General features: G+C 45.2%; 1 protein-coding gene across 3 annotated transcripts in view; it reads left to right on the top strand.

Moving 5' to 3' along the window:
* kcnn2 (potassium calcium-activated channel subfamily N member 2) overlaps positions 1–25,407 on the top strand; it is a 208,224-nt gene that overhangs the window by 135,514 nt on the left and 47,303 nt on the right. For all 3 annotated transcript variants that reach the window (XM_038805076.1, XM_038805074.1, XM_038805075.1), the window contains one exon: positions 25,176–25,317. In XM_038805076.1, coding sequence (XP_038661004.1) covers positions 25,176–25,317 — 142 coding nt within the window. The remainder of the gene's footprint in view (positions 1–25,175; positions 25,318–25,407) is intronic.

The raw sequence follows: 25,407 nt of genomic DNA, 5'->3' as shown, positions 1-25,407 counted from the left end.
AAAGCACATTGCTGTGTCTGGAGTCACGTATGGGTTAGACCAGGTAAGAGCAGCAGGTTTCCTTCCCTCACCATTGACTCTGTCTACACCACCTGCTGCCTTGGGAAACCGAGAAGCATAATCAAAGACCCGGGTTATTCTCTCTTCCAACCTCTTCCATTGGGCAGGGGATACAAAAGTCTGAGAAGACCCATGAACAGATTCAAAAATAGCTTCTTCTCCTTCTCTGCTGTTCCAGACTCCTGAATGACCCTCTTATGGACTAAACTGATCTCTTCTCACATCTTTACTGAGTAGTACTCTGTGTACTTCACCCGATGCCGGTGCCTATGTATTTACATTGTGTATTTACGTATGTCCTCTGTTTTTTCATGTATGGAGCAATCTGTCTGGACTGTATGCAGAACAATACTTTTCACTGTACCTCGGTACACGTGACAATAAACAAATCCAATCTAATCTAAATGGTATCAGTGAACCAACTTGATATTTGTGAGAGTCCGGTATTTTCATTGTCAACATTATTGTTGTCTATCAATTCAGATTTATTTATTTAATTCCGTTTAAATTGCCCAGTTGCTGTGCTGGGATTTGGGCCCCATATCATTAGTCCACACACTCTAGGTTACTTATCCAACATAACCTTTAATTTTCGACTGTAGTGTCTGGAACTTTTGTTATGAATATGTAATTTCATGATTCAAATATTCTAAGCATCTAACATATAGTTCAGGGATTGAAATTTTTAAAGTAAATTAAATGAAACACCCCAGTTTGAGAAGTTTATTTAAAACACCAAACAATAGATGGTCCCTCTCTGGGCTTCATGATGTCGATGGAGGATGCGAGCAACCCGACTAGGAACAGTGTCCCACAGCAAGTACATATAGCTGGATGTTTCCCAGTGCTCGGAACGCTGAGAAACACCACGCTATTCAACTCCCATTCATAGGGTCTCAGCGGGCCACACTTAATCCCGTTTTTTGCACTGGGGAGCTCCATTCGTTGTACCTCCTCAGTGCAGAAGGAGATCAGAACACCATTTTTAAATGCCCTCCTGTTCTCTCAGCCCCAACGCGACCCCGACCCCCCCCCCCCCCCCCCAAAAAGCCCAACCCACCCGCGCAGTATGCCTCTGGGCCCGATACGGAGTGTGGGGAAAATGCCAGCTTGGCATATTGACAGTGCCAACCACCTGGGCAGCCTGGCAGTGCCAGGGTGGCACCCAGATGGGACTCCTCAGATGCCAGGCTGGCAGTGTCAGGGTGCCTAGGTGGCCTGTGAGCCTCCGACCCCCTGGGAGACCCCCACGAATGTCGTTCCGGGCCTGGGAGGATACTGTTCTTGGAGGGGGGGTTTGGCCTCAGGAAGCTTGGGGGTTGGGAAGGGTGTTGGGCCACTGGTCAGGTTGGACCAGGCCTGTGGAGGGTGCTGGAGCCATGGGGTGGGTGGGGGGGAGTTGTTGGAACTCTGAAGGAATATTTAGTTAGGCTTTGGTGGGGTGTGAGAGGTCGGGTCTTGGAGGGTGGGTGGTGGTTGTTGGGCCTCAGGGATGAGGTGATCAGGGAAGGGCGTCTTGGGTCACCTCAGGCCTGGGGTGGGGTGGGATGAGAATCAGGCCCATTGTGTTGAATGTTTGGAGGAAGCTGGGTGAGTCCTCTAGAGATAATAGTAGGGGAGGGGATAATCCCTGGGAGGTCAGGAGATACGGGCATAGTCCTATGGATGGGATAGTCAGCAGTTGATAAAAGTAGGAAGGGGTGGATGTTGGGAAGAGTCCCGTGTTTGGGGGAATCCCGTGTTTGGGGGAGGGTTTCATCCAAAGTTTGTGATTTAAATCACATTACCCGATGGCTTCCAGTGCAGGGTAATTGCCCAGGGGAGTTTGCACTTCTGGACAAATGCGGTGCAAACCTTGCCCTTGAATCTCCAAAGGGGTTTCCCCAGCTCAGCTTTGGAGTACCCCTCCAATCTGATGCTGAAGTGTCAATAGATAAGGTCCACAAGTGTTAACTACTTGCTTCATTTAATTCTTGCACACTAAAAGTTTTTGTTTAAAACATGATATCTTATTTCCTAATTCTTTCAGTTAATAACCAGGGAGTTATTTTTTTTTAACTTTAAAGTATCCAAGGCCGGAATTCTCCCCTACCAGGCGGGGCGGGGGTCCCAGCGTGTCGGAGTGGCGTGAATCACTCCGGCGTCGGGCCGCCCCTAAAGGTGCGGAATTAGGGGCCAAGCCCTCACATTGAGTGGGTAGGCCCGCGCCAGAGTGGTTCCCACTCTGCCGGCTGGCATGAACGGCCTTTGGCGTCACACCAGCTGGGGCCAAAGGACCATGCCGGCCGGCGTAAGTCCGCGCATTCGCCGGGCGTCATACCGGCGCATGCGCAGGGAAGGAGGTCTCGTCCGCCTCCGCTGTGGTGAAGACCATGGTGAAGGCGGAAGAAAAAGAGTGCCCCCACGGCACAGGCCCGCCCGCCGATCGATGGGCCCCGATCGCGGGCCAGGCCACCATGGGGGCACCCCGGGGGGGGGGGGGGTCGGAGAATCCCGCCCCCCCCATCTTTTTTTTCTATTTACGGGGCAATTTAGCATGGTCAACTACCCTGCACATCTTTTGTTTTGGGTTTGTGGGGATGAGACCCACACAGACACTGGGAGAATGTGCAAACTCCATACGGACCGTGACCCAGGGCCGGGATCGAACCCAAGTCCTCAGCACCATGAGGGAGTAGTGCTAACCACTGTGCTGCCAAGTTCAAATTGTTACCGAGATCATAACACCTTTAAACTTTATTACACAGCCACCTACTAACTTAAAGACACTGACTTGCACGCAGCCAATATGTGAGCTTTCACTTTGCTTCACAGCTCAGAGGGAGCAATGACAGAACATTCTTCATGCACCTATGTGCAAGAGATATTTAAATATAATGCCTGCACTACTTATGGCATGGAATTAAAATTGTTTGGCAGGAAAGAAGGAATTGTGAACACAAATTAGAAAGGAACAGAAATTGCATTGCAAATGATTTTCTCCCCAAGCTCCTCACATTTTCTGAGATAACACAGATTCTGCACCCAGAACACACTGGGCTTCCCAGGTCCTTTATTAAAATAATACACAAAGGAATTTAATTGGAGGATGTTTTGTGTTCCACCTGCATAGGTTGATTTCAACATTAATAATTCAAACATTTAAAAACTGGGGTACTATCAACTCACAATCTATTTGGAAGGTGTAAATCTATTCATTTCACCTTGATGAGCAGAATTCTAAGAAATTAATAAAGGTTCAAACCATAATTTGGAACTTGGAAAGAAGAGATCACCAGAGAGTTTTAACATTAGCTAAGTCCCTGGAATCATGATAATGTGAAATGTCAGAATTATTTGTACAGCATCAAAATATTTTCCTCATGGTTGTTCAGTACTCTCCAATTTATAATCTGACATGCTCACAGTAAACTAGTATGTACTCAGGTCAATTTAATCTTCTTTTGGTCTTGTTTGATTTTCATATTCCAGTGGGCATCAGAGACATGGCTGTACTCTCTCACACCATTGATTTCAGTGATAGGGGAGCCCGAATGAGCGAAAGTTGTGACAAATTTACTTCTGCTGCAGTCCAAACCGGTTGCACCTTTGCAAGAGCGGCACAGTGGTAAGCACTGCTGCCTCACAGTGCCAGGGATCTGGGTTCGATTCTGGCCTAGGGTGACTATGTGGAGTTCTCCACATGTCTGGGTGGGTTTCCTACGGGTGCACCAGTTTCCTCCCACAGTCCAAAGATGCGCAGGTTATGTTGATTGGTCATGTTAAATTGCTGCTTGGTGTCCAGGGATGTGCAGGTTCGGTGGTGTTACGGGCTTTCAGGGATAGGGCAGGAGCCTGGTTAGGGTGCTTTTTCAGAGAGTCGGTGCAGACTTGTGGCCTCCTTCTACACTGTAGGGGTTCTGTGATGCTATGATGTCACAAGCATGCTGTGGCTTGTACCAGAAGCATGCAGTGTGGGCAGATCATGATATCAACCAGAGTCTAATGCTTCTTTGGTGCCCTTTTTGGACCTCACAAGTATTGTTGATGCCCTCTCTTAATCAAACAGTGCAAATGTTTAAAATTCAATATATATACTTGCTGCAAATAGGTTAAGTTTCCAATGTTTGTAAGAAGAAACACAATTTGTGGTTTAACACCAAACTAAGGTGAATGATTAGCCGGTTGCTTCAATGATCAGGAGATAAATCTTCCACATATATTTAGAAATATTCACACCATTCAGCATTTTTCATTTGATCTTTTGAGTTCTTCCCAATGTTCCTAAGTTCTCTTTGAAGGCACGGTGACTAAAACTGTGCCTAGTATTGTAATAAGATCTGACCAATAAATTTGCAAAGGCTAAAACAGAGTTTTGGTTTGTATCCAGCTCTGTGAGGGTTCTCACCTAAAGCTGATTATCATTTCTGACGTGAGGTTCACAGCCAGCTTTACTCAACCACAGCACTGAATAATGTTGTTTCCCATATAATTGTTACCTGAACTGGAGGTCCCTCTCCTGATTGCTGTTTAATGATCCTTGCTGGAAATTACCATCTGTGATATCCAAAAAGGGCAGAACTTGGCTCAGTCATGATGTTCTCCATAGTTCAATAGCCTGGTAAACATTCACTGTTAATGATTGCACATGAGGAGTATTCAGTTGAACCAAGCCAATATTGATGTGATTCAGAGAGAAAATAAGGAAGAGGAAGAAATAAGTTTTATATATTATGAAGATCAGTATGAAATTTTTTGATCAAAAGATAATGAGTAAACATTTTAAGTAGTGATTGTATCACATGATGGCTATACAGCTGGCCGATGTTTTAAAATGCAGGCTCATTTCTCCATCGGTAAAGGACAAAATTGTATTATTTATGTCATTCAAATTTTTGTATCGTTCTTTATTAGGTGGCTGTTTTAACTATTGGTTTAGAAAATAGCATAATTGCTTTCTTCTGTGAGGAATTAGCACCACAGGAGGCTGCTGCACGTTCCGTGGCAAGAAAAAGCAATCCATATATATGCAGCATAGAAAAACAAATCAATCAAATAGTATAAAAATTATTTTTTTACTTAAAATAAGCAATTGTGGAGTAATCCTTCAATGCTGTTAAAACAAATGGATTGTTAGTATTTTACACAGTTTGTCAAAGACAAATGCTTTCAAAAACAATTCACAAATACAACCTTCAATTTTAAGAGCTGCAGTCTTCGAGGCAAATTATAGCACAGGTTTTAGAGAGTTAGGTCATGATTCTTGACATTGATATTTTCAAACAAACAGGTTAAGGAATTCTCATACCTTTTGGTGTTTCTGGTCATGGTGTAGAACTTTATCTACCCTAAACCAGTTAATCAGTGTAAGTGGGCTTTGGGCACGTCCCGACCCTCACGAGAAGCTGGTGTAGGGTCAGTGGGGTACATCAGTTCAAATGGTGGAAGTGGAAGTTGTAGCTAGAATCTAAAGAAAAAATAAGATTTTTTTTAAAGATCATCTTAATGTGACCCTTTTGCAAAAGGAATTGGAATTCACCCTTATAACATCCTTTCAGGGAGCTGGATTTCCCTTATGGTCTTTCTCCCCATCCCTCCTATCTATGTGTGGAGAATTTACAAATGTGGAGGCCCCAGATTGGCACACATTAACAAAGAACAAACAAAATTACAGCACAGGAACAGGTCCTTCGGCCCTCCCAGCCTGCGCCGATCCAGATCCTTTGTCTAAACCTTTCGCCTATTTTCCAAGGATCTACTTCCCCCTGTTCCCCGCCCGTTCATATATCTGTCTAGATGCATCTTAAATGATGCTATCGTGCCTGCCTCTACCACCTCCGCTGGCAAAGCATTCTAGGCACCCACCACCCTCTGCGTAAAAAACTTTCCACGCAAATCTCCCTTAAACTTTCCCCCTCTCACCTCGAAATCGTGACCCCTTGTAATTGACACCCCCACTCTTGTTGCTATCCACCCTGTCCATACCTCTCATAATTTTAAAGACCGCAATCAGATCCCCCTTCAACCTCCGTCTTTCCAACGAAAAGAATCCTAATCTACTCAACCTTTCTTCATAGCTAGCACCCTTCACACCAGGCAAAATCCTGGTGAACCTCCTCTGCACCCTCTCTAAAGCATCCACATCCTTCTGGTAATGTGGCGACCAGAACTGCACGCAGTGTTCCAAATGTGGCCTAACCAAAGTCATATACAGCTGTAACATGACCTGCCGACTCTTGTACTCTTGATGAAGGCAAGCATGCTGTATGCCTTCTTGACCACTCTATCGACCTGTGTTGCCACCTTCAGGGTACAATGGACCTTAACTCCCAGATCACTCTGTACATCAATTTTCCCCAGGACTCTTCCATTGACCATATAGTCTGCTCTTGAGTTAGATCTTCTGGGTTGTTGCCCGTGCCACGTGATAGTGAGATGAGGAATAGGGAGAGAGAGCAATTAAACACGTGGCTACAGGGATGGTGCAGGCGGGAGGGATTCAGATTTCTGGATAACTGGGGCTCTTTCTGGGGAAGGTGGGACCTCTATAGACAGGATGGTCTACATCTGAACCTGAGGGGCACCAATATCCTGGGGGGGAGATTTGTTAGTACTCTTTGGGGGGGTTTAAACTAATTCAGCAGGGGCATGGGAACCTGGATTGTAGTTTTGGGGTGCGAGAGATTGAGAGTAGAGAGGTCAGGAGCACAGTTTTGACTTCGCAGGAGGGCGGCAGTGTTCAGGTCTGTGGTTTGAAGTGTGTCTATTTCAATGCCAGGAGTATACGAAATAAGGTAGGGGAACTGGCAGCATGGGTTGGTACCTGGGACTTCGATGTTGTGGCCATTTCAGAGACATGGATAGAGCAGGGACAGGAATGGTTGTTGCAGGTTCCGGGGTTTAGGTGCTTTAGTAAGGTCAGAGAAGGGGGCAAAAGAGGGGGAGGTGTGGCGCTGCTAGTCAAGGACAGTATTACGGTGGTAGAAAGGATACAAGATGGGGACTCTTCTTCCGAGGTAGTATGGGCTGAGGTTAGAAACAGGAAAGGAGAGGTCACCCTGTTGGGAGTTTTCTATAGGCCACCTAATAGTTCTAGAGATGTAGAGGAAAGGATGGCGAAGATGATTCTGGAAAAGAGCGAAAGTAACAGGGTAGTTGTTATGGGAGACTTTAACTTTCCTAATATTGACTGGAAAAGATATAGTTCGAGTACATTGGATGGGTCGTTCTTTGTACAATGTGTGCAGGAGGGTTTTCTGACACAATATGTTGACAGGCCAACAAGAGGTGAGGCCACTTTGGATTTGGTTTTGGGTAATGAACCAGGACAGGTGTTAGATCTGGAGGTAGGTGAACACTTTGGAGACAGTGACCACAATTCGGTGACCTTTACGTTAGTGATGGAAAGGGATAAGTATACCCCGCAGAGCAAGAGTTATAGCTGGGGGAAGGGCAATTATGATGCCATTAGACATGACTTAGGATGTGTTGGTTGGAGAAGTAGGCTGCAAGGGTTGGGCACACTGGATATGTGGAGCTTGTTCAAGGAACAGCTATTGCATGTTCTTGATAAGTACGTACCAGTCAGGCAGGGAGGAAGGGGTCGAGCGAGGGAACCGTGGTTTACCAAAGAAGTGGAATCTCTTGTTAAGAGGAAGAAGGAGGCCTATGTGAAGATGAGGCGTGAAGTTTCAGTTGGGGCGCTTGATAGGTACAAGGAAGCGAGGAAGGATCTAAAGAGAGAGCTGAGACGAGCAAGGAGGGGACATGAGAAGTCTTTGGCAGGTAGGATCAAGGAAAACCCAAAAGCTTTCTATAGGTATGTCAGGAATAAAAGAATGACTAGGGTAAGAGTAGGGCCAGTCAAGGACAGTGGTGGGAAGTTGTGTGTGGAGGCTGAGGAGATAAGCGAGATACTAAATGAATACTTTTCGTCAGTATTCACTCAAGAAAAAGATAATATTGTGGAGGAGAATGCTGAGACCCAGGCTATTAGAATAGATGGCATTGAGGTGCGTAGGGAAGAAGTGTTGGCAATTCTGGACAAGGTGAAAATAGATAAGTCCCCGGGGCCGGATGGGATTTATCCTAGGATTCTCTGGGAAGCCAGGGAAGAGATTGCTGAGCCTTTGGCTTTGATTTTTAGGTCATCATTGGCTACAGGAATAGTGCCAGAGGACTGGAGGATAGCAAATGTGGTCCCTTTGTTCAAGAAGGGGAGTAGAGATAACCCCGGTAACTATAGGCCGGTGAGCCTAACGTCTGTGGTGGGTAAAGTCTTGGAGAGGATTATAAAAGATACGATTTATAATCATCTAGATAGGAATAATATGATTAGGGATAGTCAGCATGGTTTTGTGAAGGGTAGGTCATGCCTCACAAACCTTATCGAGTTCTTTGAGAAGGTGACTGAACAGGTAGACGAGGGTAGAGCAGTTGATGTGGTGTATATGGATTTCAGTAAAGCGTTTGATAAGGTTCCCCACGGTCGGCTATTGCAGAAAATACGGAGGCTGGGGATTGAGGGTGATTTAGAGATGTGGATCAGAAATTGGCTAGTTGAAAGAAGACAGAGAGTGGTAGTTGATGGGAAATGTTCAGAATGGAGTTCAGTTACGAGTGGCGTACCACAAGGATCTGTTCTGGGGCCGTTGCTGTTTGTCATTTTTATAAATGACCTAGAGGAGGGCGCAGAAGGATGGGTGAGTAAATTTGCAGACGACACTAAAGTCGGTGGAGTTGTAGACAGTGCGGAAGGATGTTGCAGGTTACAGAGGGACATAGATAAGCTGCAGAGCTGGGCTGAGAGGTGGCAAATGGAGTTTAATGTGGAGAAGTGTGAGGTGATTCACTTTGGAAAGAATAACAGGAATGCGGAATATTGGCTAATGGTAAAATTCTTGGTAGTGTGGATGAGCAGAGGGATCTCGGTGTCCATGTACATAGATCCCTGAAAGTTGCCACCCAGGTTGATAGGGTTGTGAAGAAGGCCTATGGTGTGTTGGCCTTTATTGGTAGAGGGATTGAGTTCCGGAGCCATGAGGTCATGATGCAGCTGTACCAAACTCTGGTACGGCCGCATTTGGAGTATTGCGTACAGTTCTGGTCGCCTCATTATAGGAAGGACGTGGAAGCTTTGGAACGGGTGCAGAGGAGATTTACCAGGATGTTGCCTGGTATGGAGGGAAAACCTTATGAGGAAAGGCTGATGGACTTGAGGTTGTTTTCGTTAGAGAGAAGAAGGTTAAGAGGTGACTTAATAGAGGCATACAAAATGATCAGAGGGTTAGATAGGGTGGACAGCGAGAGCCTTCTCCCGCGGATGGAGGTGGCTAGCACGAGGGGACATAGCCTTAAATTGAGGGGTAATAGATATAGGACAGAGGTCAGAGGTGGGTTTTTTACGCAAAGAGTGGTGAGGCCGTGGAATGCCCTACCTGCAACAGTAGTGAACTCGCCAACATTGAGGGCATTTAAAAATTTATTGGATAAGCATATGGATGATAAGGGCATAGTGTAGGTTAGATGGCCTTTAGTTTTTTTTTTCCATGTCGGTGCAACATCGAGGGCCGAAGGGCCTGTACTGCGCTGTATCGTTCTATCGTTCTATCGTTCTATCTTCCAAAATGCATCACCTCGCATTTGCCTGGATTGAACTCCATCTGCCATTTCTCTGCCCAACTCTCCAATCTATCTGTATTTTGCTGTATACTCTGACAGCCCCCCTCGCTACCTGCAACTCCACCAATCTTAGTATCATCTGCAAACTTGCTAATCAGACCACCTATACCTTCGTCCAGATCATTTATGTATATCACAAACAACGGTGGTCCGAGCACGGATCCCTGTGGAGCACCACTAGTCACCTTTCTCCATTTTGAGACACTCCCTTCCACCACTGCTCTCTGTCTCCTGTTGCCCAGCCAGTTCTTTATCCATCTAGCTAGTGCACCCTGAACCCAATGCGACTTCACTTTTTCCATCAACCTGCCATGGGAAACTTTATCAAATGCCTTGCTGAAGTCCATGTATATGACATCTACAGCCCTTCCCTCATCAATTAGCTTTGTCACTTCCTCAAAGAATTCTATTAGGTTTGTAAGACCTGACCTTCCCTGCACAAAACCATGCTGCCTATCACTGATAAGTCTATTCTCTTCCAAATGTGAATAGATCCTATCCCTCAGTATCTTCTCCAATAGTTTGCCTACCACTGACGTCAAGCTCACAGGTCTATAATTCCCTGCATTATCCCTGCTACCCTTCTTAAACAAAGGCACAACATTAGCAATTCTCTAGTCCGCCAGGACCTCACCCGTGCTCAAGGATGCTGTAAAGATATCTGTTGAGGGCCCAACTATTTCGTCCCTCACTTCCCTAAGTAACCTGGGATAGATCCCATCCGGACCTGGGGACTTGTCCACCTTAATGCCTTTTAGAATACCCAAAACTTCCCCCTTCCTTATGCCGATGACCTAGAGCAGGGGGGGGCAAACTACGGCCCACGGGCCGCATGCGGCCCGGCAAAGGTATTTCTGCGGCCCACCAAGTCATTTTAAAAAAAAAAAATTTTTTTTTTAAATTTTTTTTTAAAAGGTTAATGGGGGGGTGGGCTGTTGGGTTAGTTACTGGTATAGGGTGGATACATTGACTTGAGTAGGGTGATCATTGCTCGGTACAACGTCGAGGGCCAAAGGGCCTGTTCTGTGCTGTTCTATGTTCTATATGAGGCGCCCAGAATCATAACCGGGTGAAGTAATTATTTTACTTAATATACTATGCGGCCCTTTGTGAATTGTGAATTTCTGAATGTGGCCCTTGCACGGAAAAGTTTGCCCACCCCTGACCTAGAGTATTTAAATATCCATCCCTAACCTCAACATCTGTCATGTCCCTCTCCTTGGTGAATACCGATGCAAAGTACTCATTAAGAATCTCACCCATTTCCTCTGACTCCACGCATAAATTCCCTCTTTTGTTTTTGAGTGGGCCAATCCTTTCTCTAGTTACCCTCTTGCTCCTTATATACGAATAAAAGGCTTTGGGATTTTCCTTAACCCTGTTAGCCAAAGATATTTCATGACCCCTTTTAGCCCTCTTTATTACGTGTTTGAGATTTGTCCTACTTTCCCGATATTCCTCCAAAGCTTCATCAGTTTTAAGTCGCCTAGATCTTATGTATGCTTCCTTTTTCATTTTAGCTAGTCTCACAATTCCACCCTTCATCCATGGTTCCCTAATCATGCCATTTCTATCCCTCATTTTCACAGGGACACGTCTGTCCTGCACTCTAATCAACCTTTCCTTAAAAAACTCCCACATTTCAAATGTGGATTTACCCTTAAACAGCTGCTCCCAATCCACATTCCCTAGCTCCTGCCGAATTTTGTTATACTTGGCCTTTCCCCAATTTAGCACTCTTCCTTTAGGACCACTCTCGTCTTTGTCCATGAGTATTCTAAAACTTACGGAATTGTGATCGCTATTCCCAAAGTAATCACCGACTGAAACTTCAACCACCTGGCCGGGATCATTCCCCAATACCAGGCCCCTTCCCGAGTTGGACTATTTACATACTGCTCTAAAAAACTCTCCTGGATGGTCTTTACAAATTGTGCTCCATCTCTGCCTCCAACACTACATGAGTCCCATTCAATGTTGGGGAAGTTAAAATCTCCCATCACGACCACTCTATTGCTCCTACATTTTTCTATAATCTGTCTACATATTTGTACCTCTACTTCATGCTCGCTTTTGGGAGGCCTGTAGTAAAGTCCCAACAATGTTACTGCACCCTTCCTATTTCTCAGCTCCACCCATATTGCCTCAGTACTCGAATCCTCTACAGTGCCCTCCTTAATCACAGCTGTGATATCATCTCTGGCCAGTAATGCAGCTCCTCCACATCTTTTACCTTCCTTTCTATCCCTCCTGAAGCATCTATAGCCTAGGATATTTAGTTGCCAATCTTGCCCTTCCCTCAACCAAGTCTCAGTAATACCAATAACATCATATTCCCAGGTACTAATCCAAGCCCTAAGTTCATCTGCCTTACCTGCTACACTTCTCACATTAAAATGCACCTCAGACCACATTGGCACATGTATTGAATTCCTCCTCCGCAGATTTCCCTCTTCTGACACGTGACTAGTTGTACCCCTATTCATTACTTCCAAATCAATTCACCAAATCTTCTTCAGCCATTCAAGGCACCTATTCTCAGTCAGGCTGAAATGGTCAGGATCATCAGTCATACAATAGTTTGTCTTCTAATCCACTATTAGAAGAAGAGAGTAGGGAAAAATGGGTCCTTTTCAGATTGGCAAGTGGTAACGAGTGGAATGCCACAGGAATCAGTGCTGGGCCTCAACTATTTACAATCTCTTCCAATGACTTGGGAGAAGGGACCCTGTGTGGTTGCTAAATTTTCCAATGACACCAAGTCAGGAATGTAAGTTTCAAGAGGAGATGGAAAGTGAACTTGTCCAGTTTGGCAGGAAGAATAAAAAAGCAGGACATAATTTAAATAGAGAGATATTGCTGAACTCTGATGTATGGAGGGATCTGGGTGTTTTGGTTCATGAATCACATAAAGTTAGTACGTATTTATAGCAAACAATTAGGAAGGCAAATGAAATGCTGGTGTTTATTGGAAGAAGAATGGAATATAAAAGTAGAGAGGTTTTACTGCAGTGGTGCAGGGCCTTGGCAAGACCACATCTGGAGTACTGTGCACAGTTTTGGTTTCCTTATGTGGAAAAAGTGGATAATTGCTTTAGAAGCAGTTCAGGAGTGTTTCACTCAACTCAGCCCGAAGATAAAAGGCTTATTTTACAAAGAAATGTTGAACAGGCTGCACGTACACTCATTGGATTTAGAAGAATGACAGGTGATTGTATTGAAATACGTAAGATCCTGAGGGGACTACATAAGATAGATACCTTGGGGAACAGAACTAGGGGACACAGTTTAAGAATCATGGGCGGGATTCTCCGACCCTCAGCAGGTCGGAGAATCGACGGGGGCGGCCCCGCCCACACCAGCTGCTGAATTCTCCAGCGCCGGGGTTTTAGCGGGGGCAGGAATCGCACCGCGCCGGTCGGCGGCCGCTGGCAGTGCCCCCCCCCCCGCCGGCGATTCTCCGGCCCGCGATGGGCCGAGTGGCTGCCCATTTTCAGCGGGTCCGCCGGCGTAAATCACGACAGGTCCTTACCGGCGGGACCTGGCTCCACGGGCGGCCTGCAGAGTCCTCAGGGGGGTGCGGGGGGATCTGGCCCCGGGGGGGGTGCCCCAACGGTGGCCTGGTCTGTGATCGGAGCCCACCGATCCGCGGGCAGGCCTGTGCCGTGGGGGCACTATTTCCCTCCGCACCGGCCGCTGTCAACCTCCACCATGGCCTGTGCGGAGAAGAACCCTCCTGCGCATGCGCTGGGATGACTCCAGCACACACTGGCGCTCCCGCGCATGCGGCAACCTGCGCCGGCCGGCGGAGGCCCTTTGACGCCGATTGGCGTGGCGCCAAGCCCTTCGCGCCAGCTGGCGCGACGCCAAACACTCAGGTGCCGGCCTAGCCCTTGAAGGTGTGGAGGGTTCCGCACCTTCGGGGCGGCCCGATGCTGGAGTGGTCCAGCCACTCCTCGGCGCCAGAGTGGCCCGCCCTGCCGGTTCGCAGGGAATCTCGCCAAAGATGTCTCCTTTAATTTTTTTTCTCAAAGGGTCATTAGTATGTGGAATTCTATTCCCCAGACTGCAGTGTGGGCTATAGAATTGAGTTAGACTGATTACTGGTTGATAAAGGATTTGAGAGGTATGGAGGGCAGACAAGAAAGTGGAGTTGAGCCCACAACCAGTTCAGCCATGGTCTTATTGAATGAAAGAATGGGCTCAAAAGGCTGAATGGCATATTCCTTCTATGTTCTTATTCTTGCTCATGGGAAGCAATATTCTTCAAAGAAAAACATGAGTCCAATCAGTTGCTAAGACTACATCAGTAATGTTGGCATTTTGTTCTGACCCCTCTTGCTGTCGTCAAATAGCATGAGTTGCCAATCCTGGGAGAAATTGGGGGAATTATTAGGTTCATTCAAAATGGTACTGTCAATTATACAAAGAATAATGCATGCTTAGGAATGATTACAATACAGTAATCTCATTGAAAGTAACCTTGTAAGCTAGCCAGTGAAGATGCAATAGTCTATAGATTGCGGGGTTATATTCACTCACCGGCATTTATCATTTATTTATAATCCCTATCTAAATTATTTTAATTTTCGAAATAAGTTTTTAATTCCGATTTTAGTTTTGTTTTTGCATTATCAGCAGAGGTTGTGGTTAATGTTAACTGTTGTTGAATTCTGTGTTCCGCATGTGTAATAACATTCAAAGATTACAGAGCAAGATAGCGATTTTGGGATCATAGTGGATGAATCATTGATAGATCACAAATAGAGTGGTGAGGCTTTGGGAAAATAAATTATGTTTGAGGTTATATTGTTTGAACAGTATAATATTAAAGTGACAGCATAATGCTTAGGCTGACATCAATACATTGAGAGCATTTTGGTCAATTGGGATCCCACACATGGAGGTAATTTTAAGACCTTTGAGAAGGGAAAGGCCTTTATCTCCTAGCTCATCGCCCTGAAAAAAAGTTTGAGGAGTTGGAGCTATTTTTGTAAGAGAAACAAAAAGCTTTAGAGTGTTACAAATTCAGTTCTGCTGTAAGGACCTAGGGGTTCTGTGTCCTCAGTCGTTCTCACAACTTCTCACTGATTTTCTGGGAATTGACACAAAGTGTACATCTATTTTCATGGTAATATAACACAGGGTGTGAACAACAGATCATCAGAGCTTGATATTTGTATCTGTCACATCATGTATCTTTAATATCTCTGAAAGGCAGCCCATGCAAACTGAGACCTGATACAAACAACATGTTTTACTTCACACTAAGTGGAACATACAGATTGACAATCAAATTTGGACTTATCCAGTTCAATTTAGGATACATACAAAGAACATGCCACGCTTCCCCACATCAGTGAGTCATCTCACTTGATTTATAAAAATATTTAACTGCTCCCAAAAATAGATGTAGAGGTCGCAATGCACATTTGACCTATACCTGTTCCTTTCGATGTGGACATCACACACATTTCATGGTGCCTGCTCGTTTAAAGGACAGTAGAATGCACCCCAATGCGAAACCCACTTTTGAGTGACAGACACCTCAGTGATCCACAATAAATCCTCATTGCATTAAGGCACTGATAGAAATTTCTAGAACTTAGTGTATTTCACTTTAACAAGGTTTGTAGGGACAAAGAAATGGCATTTTGGGAGAGCTGTTCTGAGATGGAGAATGAAAACTCTGAGTACTATTCACCATGATTTACTTTCAGTTGCATCGCCACTCTCACTGTCAGTCCATCGGAGGCTGCTAGTTTGTGCATGAGGTGATCTCATTGGGGGCACAAGGGCATTCAAGACTTGCACTATTTAAATCTAACATGAATCTCTGAAACGGGAGGTGCATTCTGGCAGGAGCAGGTGTTGAAAAATGGCTGGGAAGAAAGTCAGAGCAGGAAGAATCCTGAATAATGATAGAACAAGGCAGAGTGTGCTCCCAAAGTTTTCAACCACAGGACTGGAGGCCTTGATACAAGAATTGGAAAGGTGGAGAGATATCTTCAATGCCCAGGAAGCCAGCCATTCTCTGATTTTCCAGGGGGGCTCAAATGCCAATGGCACAAGAGACTGGCACAAAATGAAGGCATCAAGACTGCTGCCTGATGGCATTGACGTATATGCACTGAGTGTGGTCACAAACCAGCCGGTAATTATCCAAGTGGATGTTGTGTTATTCACCCTGGGGTAACATGGGCTGCAACTGGATGCAGTTGTACTTGAAAGTAGACTCCAAACTGTGATGTTAGTTCAATACGCTTTATTGAACTTGTTAAGCAGTGCACACAGTTCACTGTGGGTTTGACGCTCTACTAATCTAAGCGTGCTTACTATAACTAACTAGACCAGACTAGCTCTGAGCCACGCGTAGAAGGTGCTAACTGATATATACACCCTGACTGTCACTACAGTTGTCACCATTGGAAAGAGGCAGAGTGCTGATGCCTCGTGTGTTTTATAGTGGGAGACTACCTTCTAGTGTTATGCCTGGTGATTGGTTGTGTTCTGTCCTGTGTGTTGATTGGCTGTACTGGGTGTCTGTCACTGCCTGCCTGTATCTTATTATGTACATGAGTTCATATCATGACAGTGGAATCCCTCAGAATTGTCATGTAACTTGTGTAAAGATAAATGTATACAGTCAATGCACAATGGGGAAGCCTGCAATTCTGGTTAAGCACATGTTCACTCTGATTGTGTCTCTATGGCATCTCTTTTGCTGACAGAGATTCAGTGACTTCCCAAATTCAGCAGTGGACTGGGAGATGTTGTTGATGTCGTCCTCTCCAGCCTTGGAGGAACATGACACAAAAAGGCTCATAACCATGGTTCCCTTCATAACAACTGGCAATGTCATCCTTTCCCTGCTCTAACACTGCAGTTCCATTTGCGACAGGCAGCAGATTACACGCACATCAACTTGGTGGAGTAGATTCCTGAATGCACTGTTCCTCAATTACACTAAGATAGGAGAACTACTCCTTGAAGACCCTGGGCAGATATGGCAACCTAGGTCATAGACTCATGGAATCATAGAATTTGCAGTGCAGAAGGAGGCCATTCAGCCCTTCGAGTCTGCACCAGCCCTTGGAAAGAGCACCCCACTTTAGCCCATGCCTCCACCCCATCCCCGCAACCCAGAAACCTCACCCAACCTTTTTGGACGGTAAGGGCAATTTATTATGGCCAATCCACCTAACCTGCACATCTTTGGACTGTGGGGGGAAACCGGAGCACCCGGAGGAAACCTGCACAGGCACTAGGGGAACGTGCAGACACCGCACAGACCGGGAGTCGAAACTGGGACCCTGGAGCTGTGACACAACTGTGCTAACCACTGTGGTACCGTTGTCCCTTCTCTTTCATCTTGCACTTCCAAAGGCATATGTTCAATTTTCTTTCTTTCTTGATTTCTGCCCTCCCTCCCATTTCCTCCTTTTACTATCTCCCTGTCTTCCCTGTTTTTTTCCTTTTATCTTTCTTTTCTGCATCTTCTCTTGGATTCTCAGTGGGCCTGCCACCAGCTCTTTACTTAGGCCTGTAAATTATGTCATTGGTGTAATTCCTATGGAAGTCCGAGCATACCGACTTGAAATGGTGGTCCATGCCAATCCGTCCTCCCGGGTCAGTAGAACTGTCCATCAAATGGAGATTCCAATCTCTTAACTCCATTCAGCTCAATTGTCCTCTGCCAGCTCATCTTAATGAGCAATTTCATCAATTTTAATGTTCTTTCATGAGTTGGATTATGTTAATTAACAATTGGATTGAAGAATAACTGGATGTCATACACATAACTGAAGCAATCACAATGTGTCTTTGAAATATGTGGCTGGACCCCTCTCAAAACGGTAAGCTTGAAAACAACCAGCAATCCTCTCAATAGATTTATTAATGCAGATTGGAATAGTTTAGTTTGCTTCTGAACTCTTTTTTTTATTGTGATTGAATAGCAGGAACAGATTAAAGCAGGGCAGAATTTCTCCATTTTTCTTCAACATCTTTCCATGCTCCAAGCATTTGTGCTTTTAACAGGCACATGGGGCTGGATTCTCCGCCCCGCCACATTTCTGTTTCACCCCACCAGCAGGATGCTCCGTTGCGCCAGCCAGTCAATGGGGTTTCCCATTGTGGGGCAGACCCACGCCATCGGGAAACCCCCGGGCTGCCAGAAAAACGGAGCATCCCACCGCTGGAGAATCTAGTCCACGGGCTCCAGTGTAGGATGGAAAATCAATGGTGAACTGCAACACCTTAAATGTCCAGTGCAACAGGTTTGTATATGTAGGGTGCCACAGATGAGCACAACTCTGATGTTGTTGTCCCGACAAATTCAGGGTCCGTCTTTCATAGCGGGAAGATCTGAGTTTCTGAAGTGAAAGATAGTTTTGTTATCTAATATTGGCTGCGATCTACTGACTGCATCTCACCTGAACGGGGGCACGACGTTGCCGGAAGAAGCTTCCCCCAGGCTTCCCGACGGCCGGTGTGTCTTGCGGTGGGTTTGTGCTGACGCCAAATCGAACCGGCTTCCGCATCTTCCATCCTACCCAAGGAGACCCCTGCTGGGTACCGATCAGTACCGGTCCATGCAAACATGGACCAGCCGAAATGGCACTTGGGTGTCCCTCAGGCCATTGGACAGGGACAGGGCCTGGTGGCCCTCTGGCACCCAAGCACCAATGCACTGCCAAGTTGCCTGGGTGGCACTGCCTGGCTGGCAGGAGCACAGCCAGGGTGGCAGTGCCCTGGTGCCCATGAAAGGAGAGCTGAGGGGGTATGAAGGGTGGGCCCTCAGCGACCCCATAGCGGGGAGTCCTCACTTGGCGGGGAGCGGGTGTGGGGTAATGCCCATTTTGTGAGTGGTGGCATTGTCTTTGGTGGGGGGTGTTGGGACCCCTCAAGCTCACTTACAGATCAGGAAATCCTTTTAAAATGGTGGTCTGATCTCTGAAGAGCCTGTCTGGCCAGCAAATTCAGCTCCCCAGTGATGCAAAAAATACGAAGTGTAGGTTTGTCAGAACATAATAAGAACTTAAGAACTAGGAGCAGGAGTAGGCCATCTGGGCCCTCGAGCCTGCTCCACCATTCAATCAGATCATGGCTGATACTTTTGTGGACTCTGCTCCACTTACCCGCCTGTTCACCATAACCCTTAATTCCTTTACTGTTCAAAAATCTATCTATCTTTGCCTTAAAAACATTCAACGAGGTAGTCTCAACTGGTTCACTGGGCAGGGAATTCCACCAATTCACATTTCTTTGGGTGAAGAAGTTCCTCCTCAACTTAGTCCTAAATCTGCTCCCTCTTATTTTGAGGCTATGCCCCCTAGTTCTAGTTTCACCCGCCAGTGGAAACAACCTCACTGCTTCTATCTTATCTATTCCGTTTATAATTTTATAATTCTATAAGATTCCTCCTCATTCTTCTAAATTCCAATAAGTATAGTCCCAGTCTACTTGGCCTCTCCTCATAAGCCAATCCTCTCAACTCTGAAATCAAACTAGTGAATCTCCTCTGCACCCGCTCCAGTGCCATCCTTTCTCAAGTAAGGAGACCAAAACTGTACACAATACTCCAGCTGTGGTTTCACCAACACCCTATCCAACTGCAACATAACCTCCCTGTTTTTAAACTTCACCCCTCGAGCAATGAACGGCAAAATTCTGTTTGCCTTCTTACTTACCAGCTGCGTCTGCAAACCAGCTTTTTATGATTCATGCCCAAGGACAGAAAGGCCCCTCTGCACAACAGCATGCTGCAATATTTTTATCATTTAAATAATCGTCCACTGTGCTGTAATTCTCACCAAAATGGATGACCTCACATTTACCAACATTGTACTCCACTTAATGCCAGACCCTTGCCCAATCATTTAATTCCAGACACTTGCTCACTCATTTAAGCTATCTATATCCCTCTGCAGACTTTCAGCGTGCTCTGCACACTTTGCTCTACCACTCATCCTACTGTTATCTGTGAAATTTGAAACATTACACTTGGTACCCAACTCCAAATCACTGATGTAAATTGCAAATGATTGCGGTCCCAACACTGATCCCTGAGACACACCACTAGCCACTGATCGCCAACCAGATAAACACCCATTTATCTCCACTTTGCTTTTTGTCAGTTAACCAATATATTACCCAGAATGACATGCACCTTTATCTTACGCAGCAGCCTTTTGTGCGTCACCTTGTCGAATGCCTTCTGGAAATCCAGATAGACCACATCGACCGGTTCCCCATTTTCTACTGCCCTCGTAATGTCCTCAAAGAATTTCAGTAAGTTAGTTGAACATGACCTGCCTTTCATGAACCAATGCAGCATCTACCCAATGGGGCAATTTCTATCCCAATGTCTTACTCTTTCTTACTTGATAATAGATTCAAGCATTTCCCCACCACAGAAGTTAAGCTAACCGGCCTATGGTTACCTGCATTTTTGCCTACCTTGTTTTTCAAACAGTGGAGTCACATTTGCTGTTTTCCAATCTACCAGAATCACCCCAGAGTCCAGTGAATTTTGGTAAATGACCACAAGCGCATTTGCTATTTCCCCGCCATCTCTTTTAGTACACTGGGATGCAGTCCATCAGGGGCAGGAGAAGCCCCATTAGCTTGCCCATCACTACCTCCTTAGTGATAATGATCATTTTTGGTCCTCACCTGCCATAGCCTCCTTGCCATCAATTATTGGCATGTTATTTGTTTCTTCCATTGTGAAGACCGATACAAAATACCATTTCCTCATTTCCCATTATTAAATCCCGCTTCTCATCTGTTGACCTTAGCCACTCTTTTTCATTTTATATGTTTGTAGAAACTTTTGCTGTCTGTTTTTATATCCTGAGCTAGTTTACTTTATATCTTACTTTTCTTTGGAACTGTTTTCGTGCCTTTCTGTTGACTTTTAAACATTTCCCAATCCTCTAGTTTCCCACTAATCTTTGCCACTTTGCATCTTTTTTCAATTTGATACCCTCCTTTATTTCCTTAAATATCCCTTTCCCTACAGTCCTTCTTTTTCACTTGTATATACTTGACCAGAGAGAAACCCCCCAGGCCCAAAAAAGTGACTAAGTGTGGTTAAATAGTGGAGGGGAACTCGCCGACAGAGCCGGGGAGAACCTCCCAGCCAAACCCGCCTCAGAAACATTTCCGTTAGATCGCGCCACAATTTCTAAATCTGATCTCACTCATATGATTTGACCATACTCTTGAGGCTTCTTGAGAAAGCTTGCAGTACTTATTTGAATGAATATAAATGGATTTTAATGTTTAGATTGCAAAACAGCATTGCGGCAAAATCAAATTACCTTGACTTTGATTTGGACAATTCAACTTTGGAGGAATCATTAAAGGAAAATGTAATTTCAAATCAAATCATTGGCCAGTTCGGGAAATTACTTGCATTATGATCCACAGTGCTTTACTAAATATTTTGGATAATTTCTTGAGACCGCATTTTATCAACAATTTATACGTATTGTTTTGAAATGATTTATTGTCACATGTACCAAAGTACAGTGAAAAGTATTTTTCTGCGGCCAAGGGAACGTACACAGTACGTACATAGTAGACAAAAAGAATAATCAACAAAGTACATCAACAAATAAGCAATTGGTTACAGTGCGGAACAAGGGCCAAGCAAAGCAAATACATGAGCAAGAGCAGCAAAGGACATCGTGAATAGTGTCTTATAGGGAACACATCAGTCTGAGGGAGAGTCATTGAGGAGTCTAGTAGCTGTGGGGAAGTAGTTGTTCCAATTCTAGATGTGCGGTTCTTCAGACTTCTGTACCTTCTGCCTGACGGAAGGGTCTGGAAGAGGGCAAAGCCTGGGTGCGAGGGGTCTCTGACAATGCTGTCTGCCTTCCTGAGGCAGGAGGAGATGTAGACAGAATCAATAGGAGGGTGGCAAGCTTGTGTAATGCGTTGGGCTGAGTTCACTGCACTCTACAGTTTCTTGCAATTTTGGACCGAGCAGTTGCCATACCAAGCTGTGATGCAGTCGGATAGAATGCTCTCTATGGCACATCTGTAGAAATTTGTGAGCGTCGATGCAGACATGCTGAATTTCTTTAGCTTCCATAGGAAGTAGAGACGTTGTTGGGCTTCCTTGACTGTTGCATCAACGTGAGTGGACCAGGACAGACTGTTGGTGATGGTGGCCCCCACGAACGTAAAGCTATCGACCATCTCCAGCTGCAGAAAATAATGGGGGAATGTGAAGTTTATCCTGACTAAACAAGTGATAGTTTTCCTCTTCTCCTTCATTTGCATTATTTCAATGGGATCATGTTATCTGGAGGGACTTACAACTTGTAGGCCAGAATGTTACATCAAGATCCAGTGATGACACTTTGATAGTGCGTATTCCAATGCTGATTTCTATCTAAAATCTATAATTTTTGAGGTTTGGCATTAGTTAGTTCATTTGTTTTAAGCATTAATTTTGTTCTTAGCCATTTACATTACTTCAATTTATAGTTTGAGACATGTGGATACCTGATGTGAGGAATTTTCTTGCGATCAATACTCACAATTTGCTAATTAAGATCTAATGAACAGGAAATCCATTTTACTAATCTTTTCGAGCCGGCAAGGAGAATATTGTTGTCGTAATGAGAAATATAAAAAAGTATTTCCATTTGTTATTCACCTTGTCAAACTACCATTCCACCAATCCACCACCACTCTCCTCCATCTGGCTGAACACTTCCTCTCACTGAACAACTTCTCCTTTAACATGTCTCGTTTCGTCCAAACCAAAGGTGTGGCTCTGGGTACCTCCATGGGTCCCAGTTTTGCCTGTCTCTTTATGGGGTATGTGGAACATCCCTTGTTCTAGTCCTACTCTGGCCCCATCCTGGGCTGGTTTAGCACAGGGCTAAATTGCTGGCTTTGAAAGCAGGCCAGCAGCACGGTTCAATTCCCGTACCAGCCTCCCCGAACAGGCGCCGGAATGTGGCGACTAGAGGCTTTTCACAGTAACTTCATTTGAAGCCTACTCGTGACAATAAGCGGTTTTCATTTTTCATTTCATCCCACAATTCTTTTATCAGTATGTTGACAACTGTTTTGGTGCCACTTCATGTTCCCATCTGGACCTGGAAAAATGTATTAATTTCGCTTCCAACTTCCACTCCTCTAGCACCTTCACGTGGTCCATTTCCTACACTCCTCTTCCCTTCCTTGACCTTTCTATTTCAATTTCTGGAGATAGACTGTCCACTAGTATCCATTACAAACTGATTCCCACAGCTACCGTGACTACAGCTCTTCACACCCGATATCTTGTAAGGACTCAATCACATTCTCCCAGTCCCTTCGCCTCCATCGCATCTGTTCCGATGATGCCACTTTCCAAAAACGGGGCTGCTGACATGTCTTCATTCTTCCTTAATCATGGCTTCCTACCCACTGTGGCCAACAGGGTTCTCAACCGTGTCTGACCCATCTACCGCAACTGTGCCATCACCCCTCCCTCCCAGAACCAAGGTGGGGTCCCCCTTGTCCACACTTTTCATCGCTTGAGCTTCCACATTCAGAGGCACATTACCGCCTTCTGGACTTACGATTGAGTTCAACAGCTTCAGACTATGAACTCTCTCCTCCACCTTCACCCCATTTTTATTTGCATCCATTTATTTTCATTTCTTCCATTGATCTGTTTTTCCCTCACTTTGGTTCCCCCTCCCCCCCCCCCCCCCCCCCCCCCACCCCACTTGGGCCATTTGTTCCCCCACCCCACTTGGGCCATTTGCTCCCCCACCCCACTTGGGCCATTTGTTCCTCATTTCCCTTTGACACACCGCTCACCTTTATTCAGCCATTCACACACTCTAATCTCTTTATGTGCCACTATTAGCACCATTCTTAGCCTTAATCACCCCATTTGCATTCCCTTTTTCTTTCTGTGCATGGCATCTTTGTCAATCCCGGGTATCGCTGGCCCTCCGTCCAGCCCCCCTGCTCCATGCCTCCCCCACAACAGCATAAATCTGACCTTGTTTCCAGTTCTCTCCAGCTTTGACAAAGAGTCAACCAGTCTCCAAACATTAGCTCCCTTCTCTCTCCACAGATGCTGCCAGACCAGTATTGTCCAGTATTTTCTGTTTTTGTTCCATTTGCTATATTTCTGAATAGCCTATTATTATCTGGCATCTCTATTAGGCTTGTGACATTCTCTGGTGGTTCAGTCACGTAAATGTTTACTGTTTTATTCTGATGTCTTAATGTTAATTTTATTTCCTTAATTGTTTTTATTTCATCCTGGATTTGAAATGCACTTTCAGTAATCAAATAGTTAATAAAAGTGACAGCTAATGAGTCTTTTATACCCTTCCCTCAAAAAGTTTCAGATTTATAATGGTGTGTTATATTGTTCATGATCCTATATCTTTAGCTTCTGAGTTAGTCTCAATTCAGATTCTGTATCCGTTCTGTCATTTTGGTCTGTTCTGTGATACAGGTTAGGGTTAGGGTAGGTTAATTGACTAACTCCCAAATCCATATTTTGGTTTGCTTGAGTTCATATTATCAGGGATCAAGGCTGGGATTTTACAGAGTGGGAGGGAGCATGAAGGAAGGTAGGGGCCCATCACTTTCCTGCCATCTCTGGAATGTTATCAGTGGCAAGGGAGGTTGTGGATGGTCCCCCAGCCCCTAAGCCAATTGATCACTTAAAAGACCTCTTCCTGTTATAGCTGGTATTTTGCTAGCGATGGGTGAGTATTTTATCAGCTTATGAGACTTCCAGGTATATCCTGATGGCCACCTTGCGAGCAGGCAGGTGGGCCCTTTTGATTGGACACCTTGTGTCCCATGGAGGGGGCTCCCTTACTGCAAGGGACACCGAACTGAAAGAACCCGCTGCCTCCCCCGTCTTCAGGACCAAACATTTCTCTACCTCTTCTTCCTGTCTGGCTGGACAAACCCCCACAAACTCATCTTACGTCTGGGGCCTCCTCCATGATAGCTGATCCAGACCTGCTCAAGTACCAGAAGTGGCCATTACTTGCTGTGTCACTACTGGGACAAGAGCTGTTGACCCTTCGATAGGTTGGCAGTGGGATGTCATTGCTTAAAGTGATGGAAGAAAACAATTAATTGCCTGAAGATAGTAAAATCCAGGCATGGCATGATCAGCTGAAGTGGGGTTGCCCCTAGCCCGCCAGCTGGTGTACACTGTTGCCACGTACAATTCTAGCCCAGATTCTTTACTAGATATCTCAAATGACGAATGTGTATTGTAACCTGAGTATAATTGTCATCATCACAGTTCAAAGCATATTCTAACAAACATGAGCACAGAGAAAGGATTTCTGTATTTTGCAAATAACAGGGAAGATGCAGTCCAAAAACAATTATTGTAACAACTGAAATGTGCTATTTTCTTACTTCAGGAATAATCTTGTAATAATATTCTAATTGGTTTACAGATATCATGATAGCCAAGATGTCACAAGCAATTTTCTTGGAGCAATGTGGCTTATTTCTATCACCTTTCTCTCCATTGGCTATGGTGATATGGTACCGAACACATATTGTGGGAAAGGAGTTTGTCTACTCACAGGGATTATGGTAAGTAATATGTTTCAGCAATAAGAAGCAAAGGACCAGAATGTCTTTCATGATCAGCAGACATCTCAAAGTACTTTACAATAAAGTCCT

Source organism: Scyliorhinus canicula, chromosome 8 (genome assembly GCF_902713615.1).
Source record: "Scyliorhinus canicula chromosome 8, sScyCan1.1, whole genome shotgun sequence".
Classification (NCBI taxonomy): Eukaryota; Metazoa; Chordata; class Chondrichthyes; order Carcharhiniformes; family Scyliorhinidae; genus Scyliorhinus; species Scyliorhinus canicula.
Note: the sequence above shows the minus strand (reverse complement) of the source record. Positions and strands in the feature narration are given on the sequence as shown.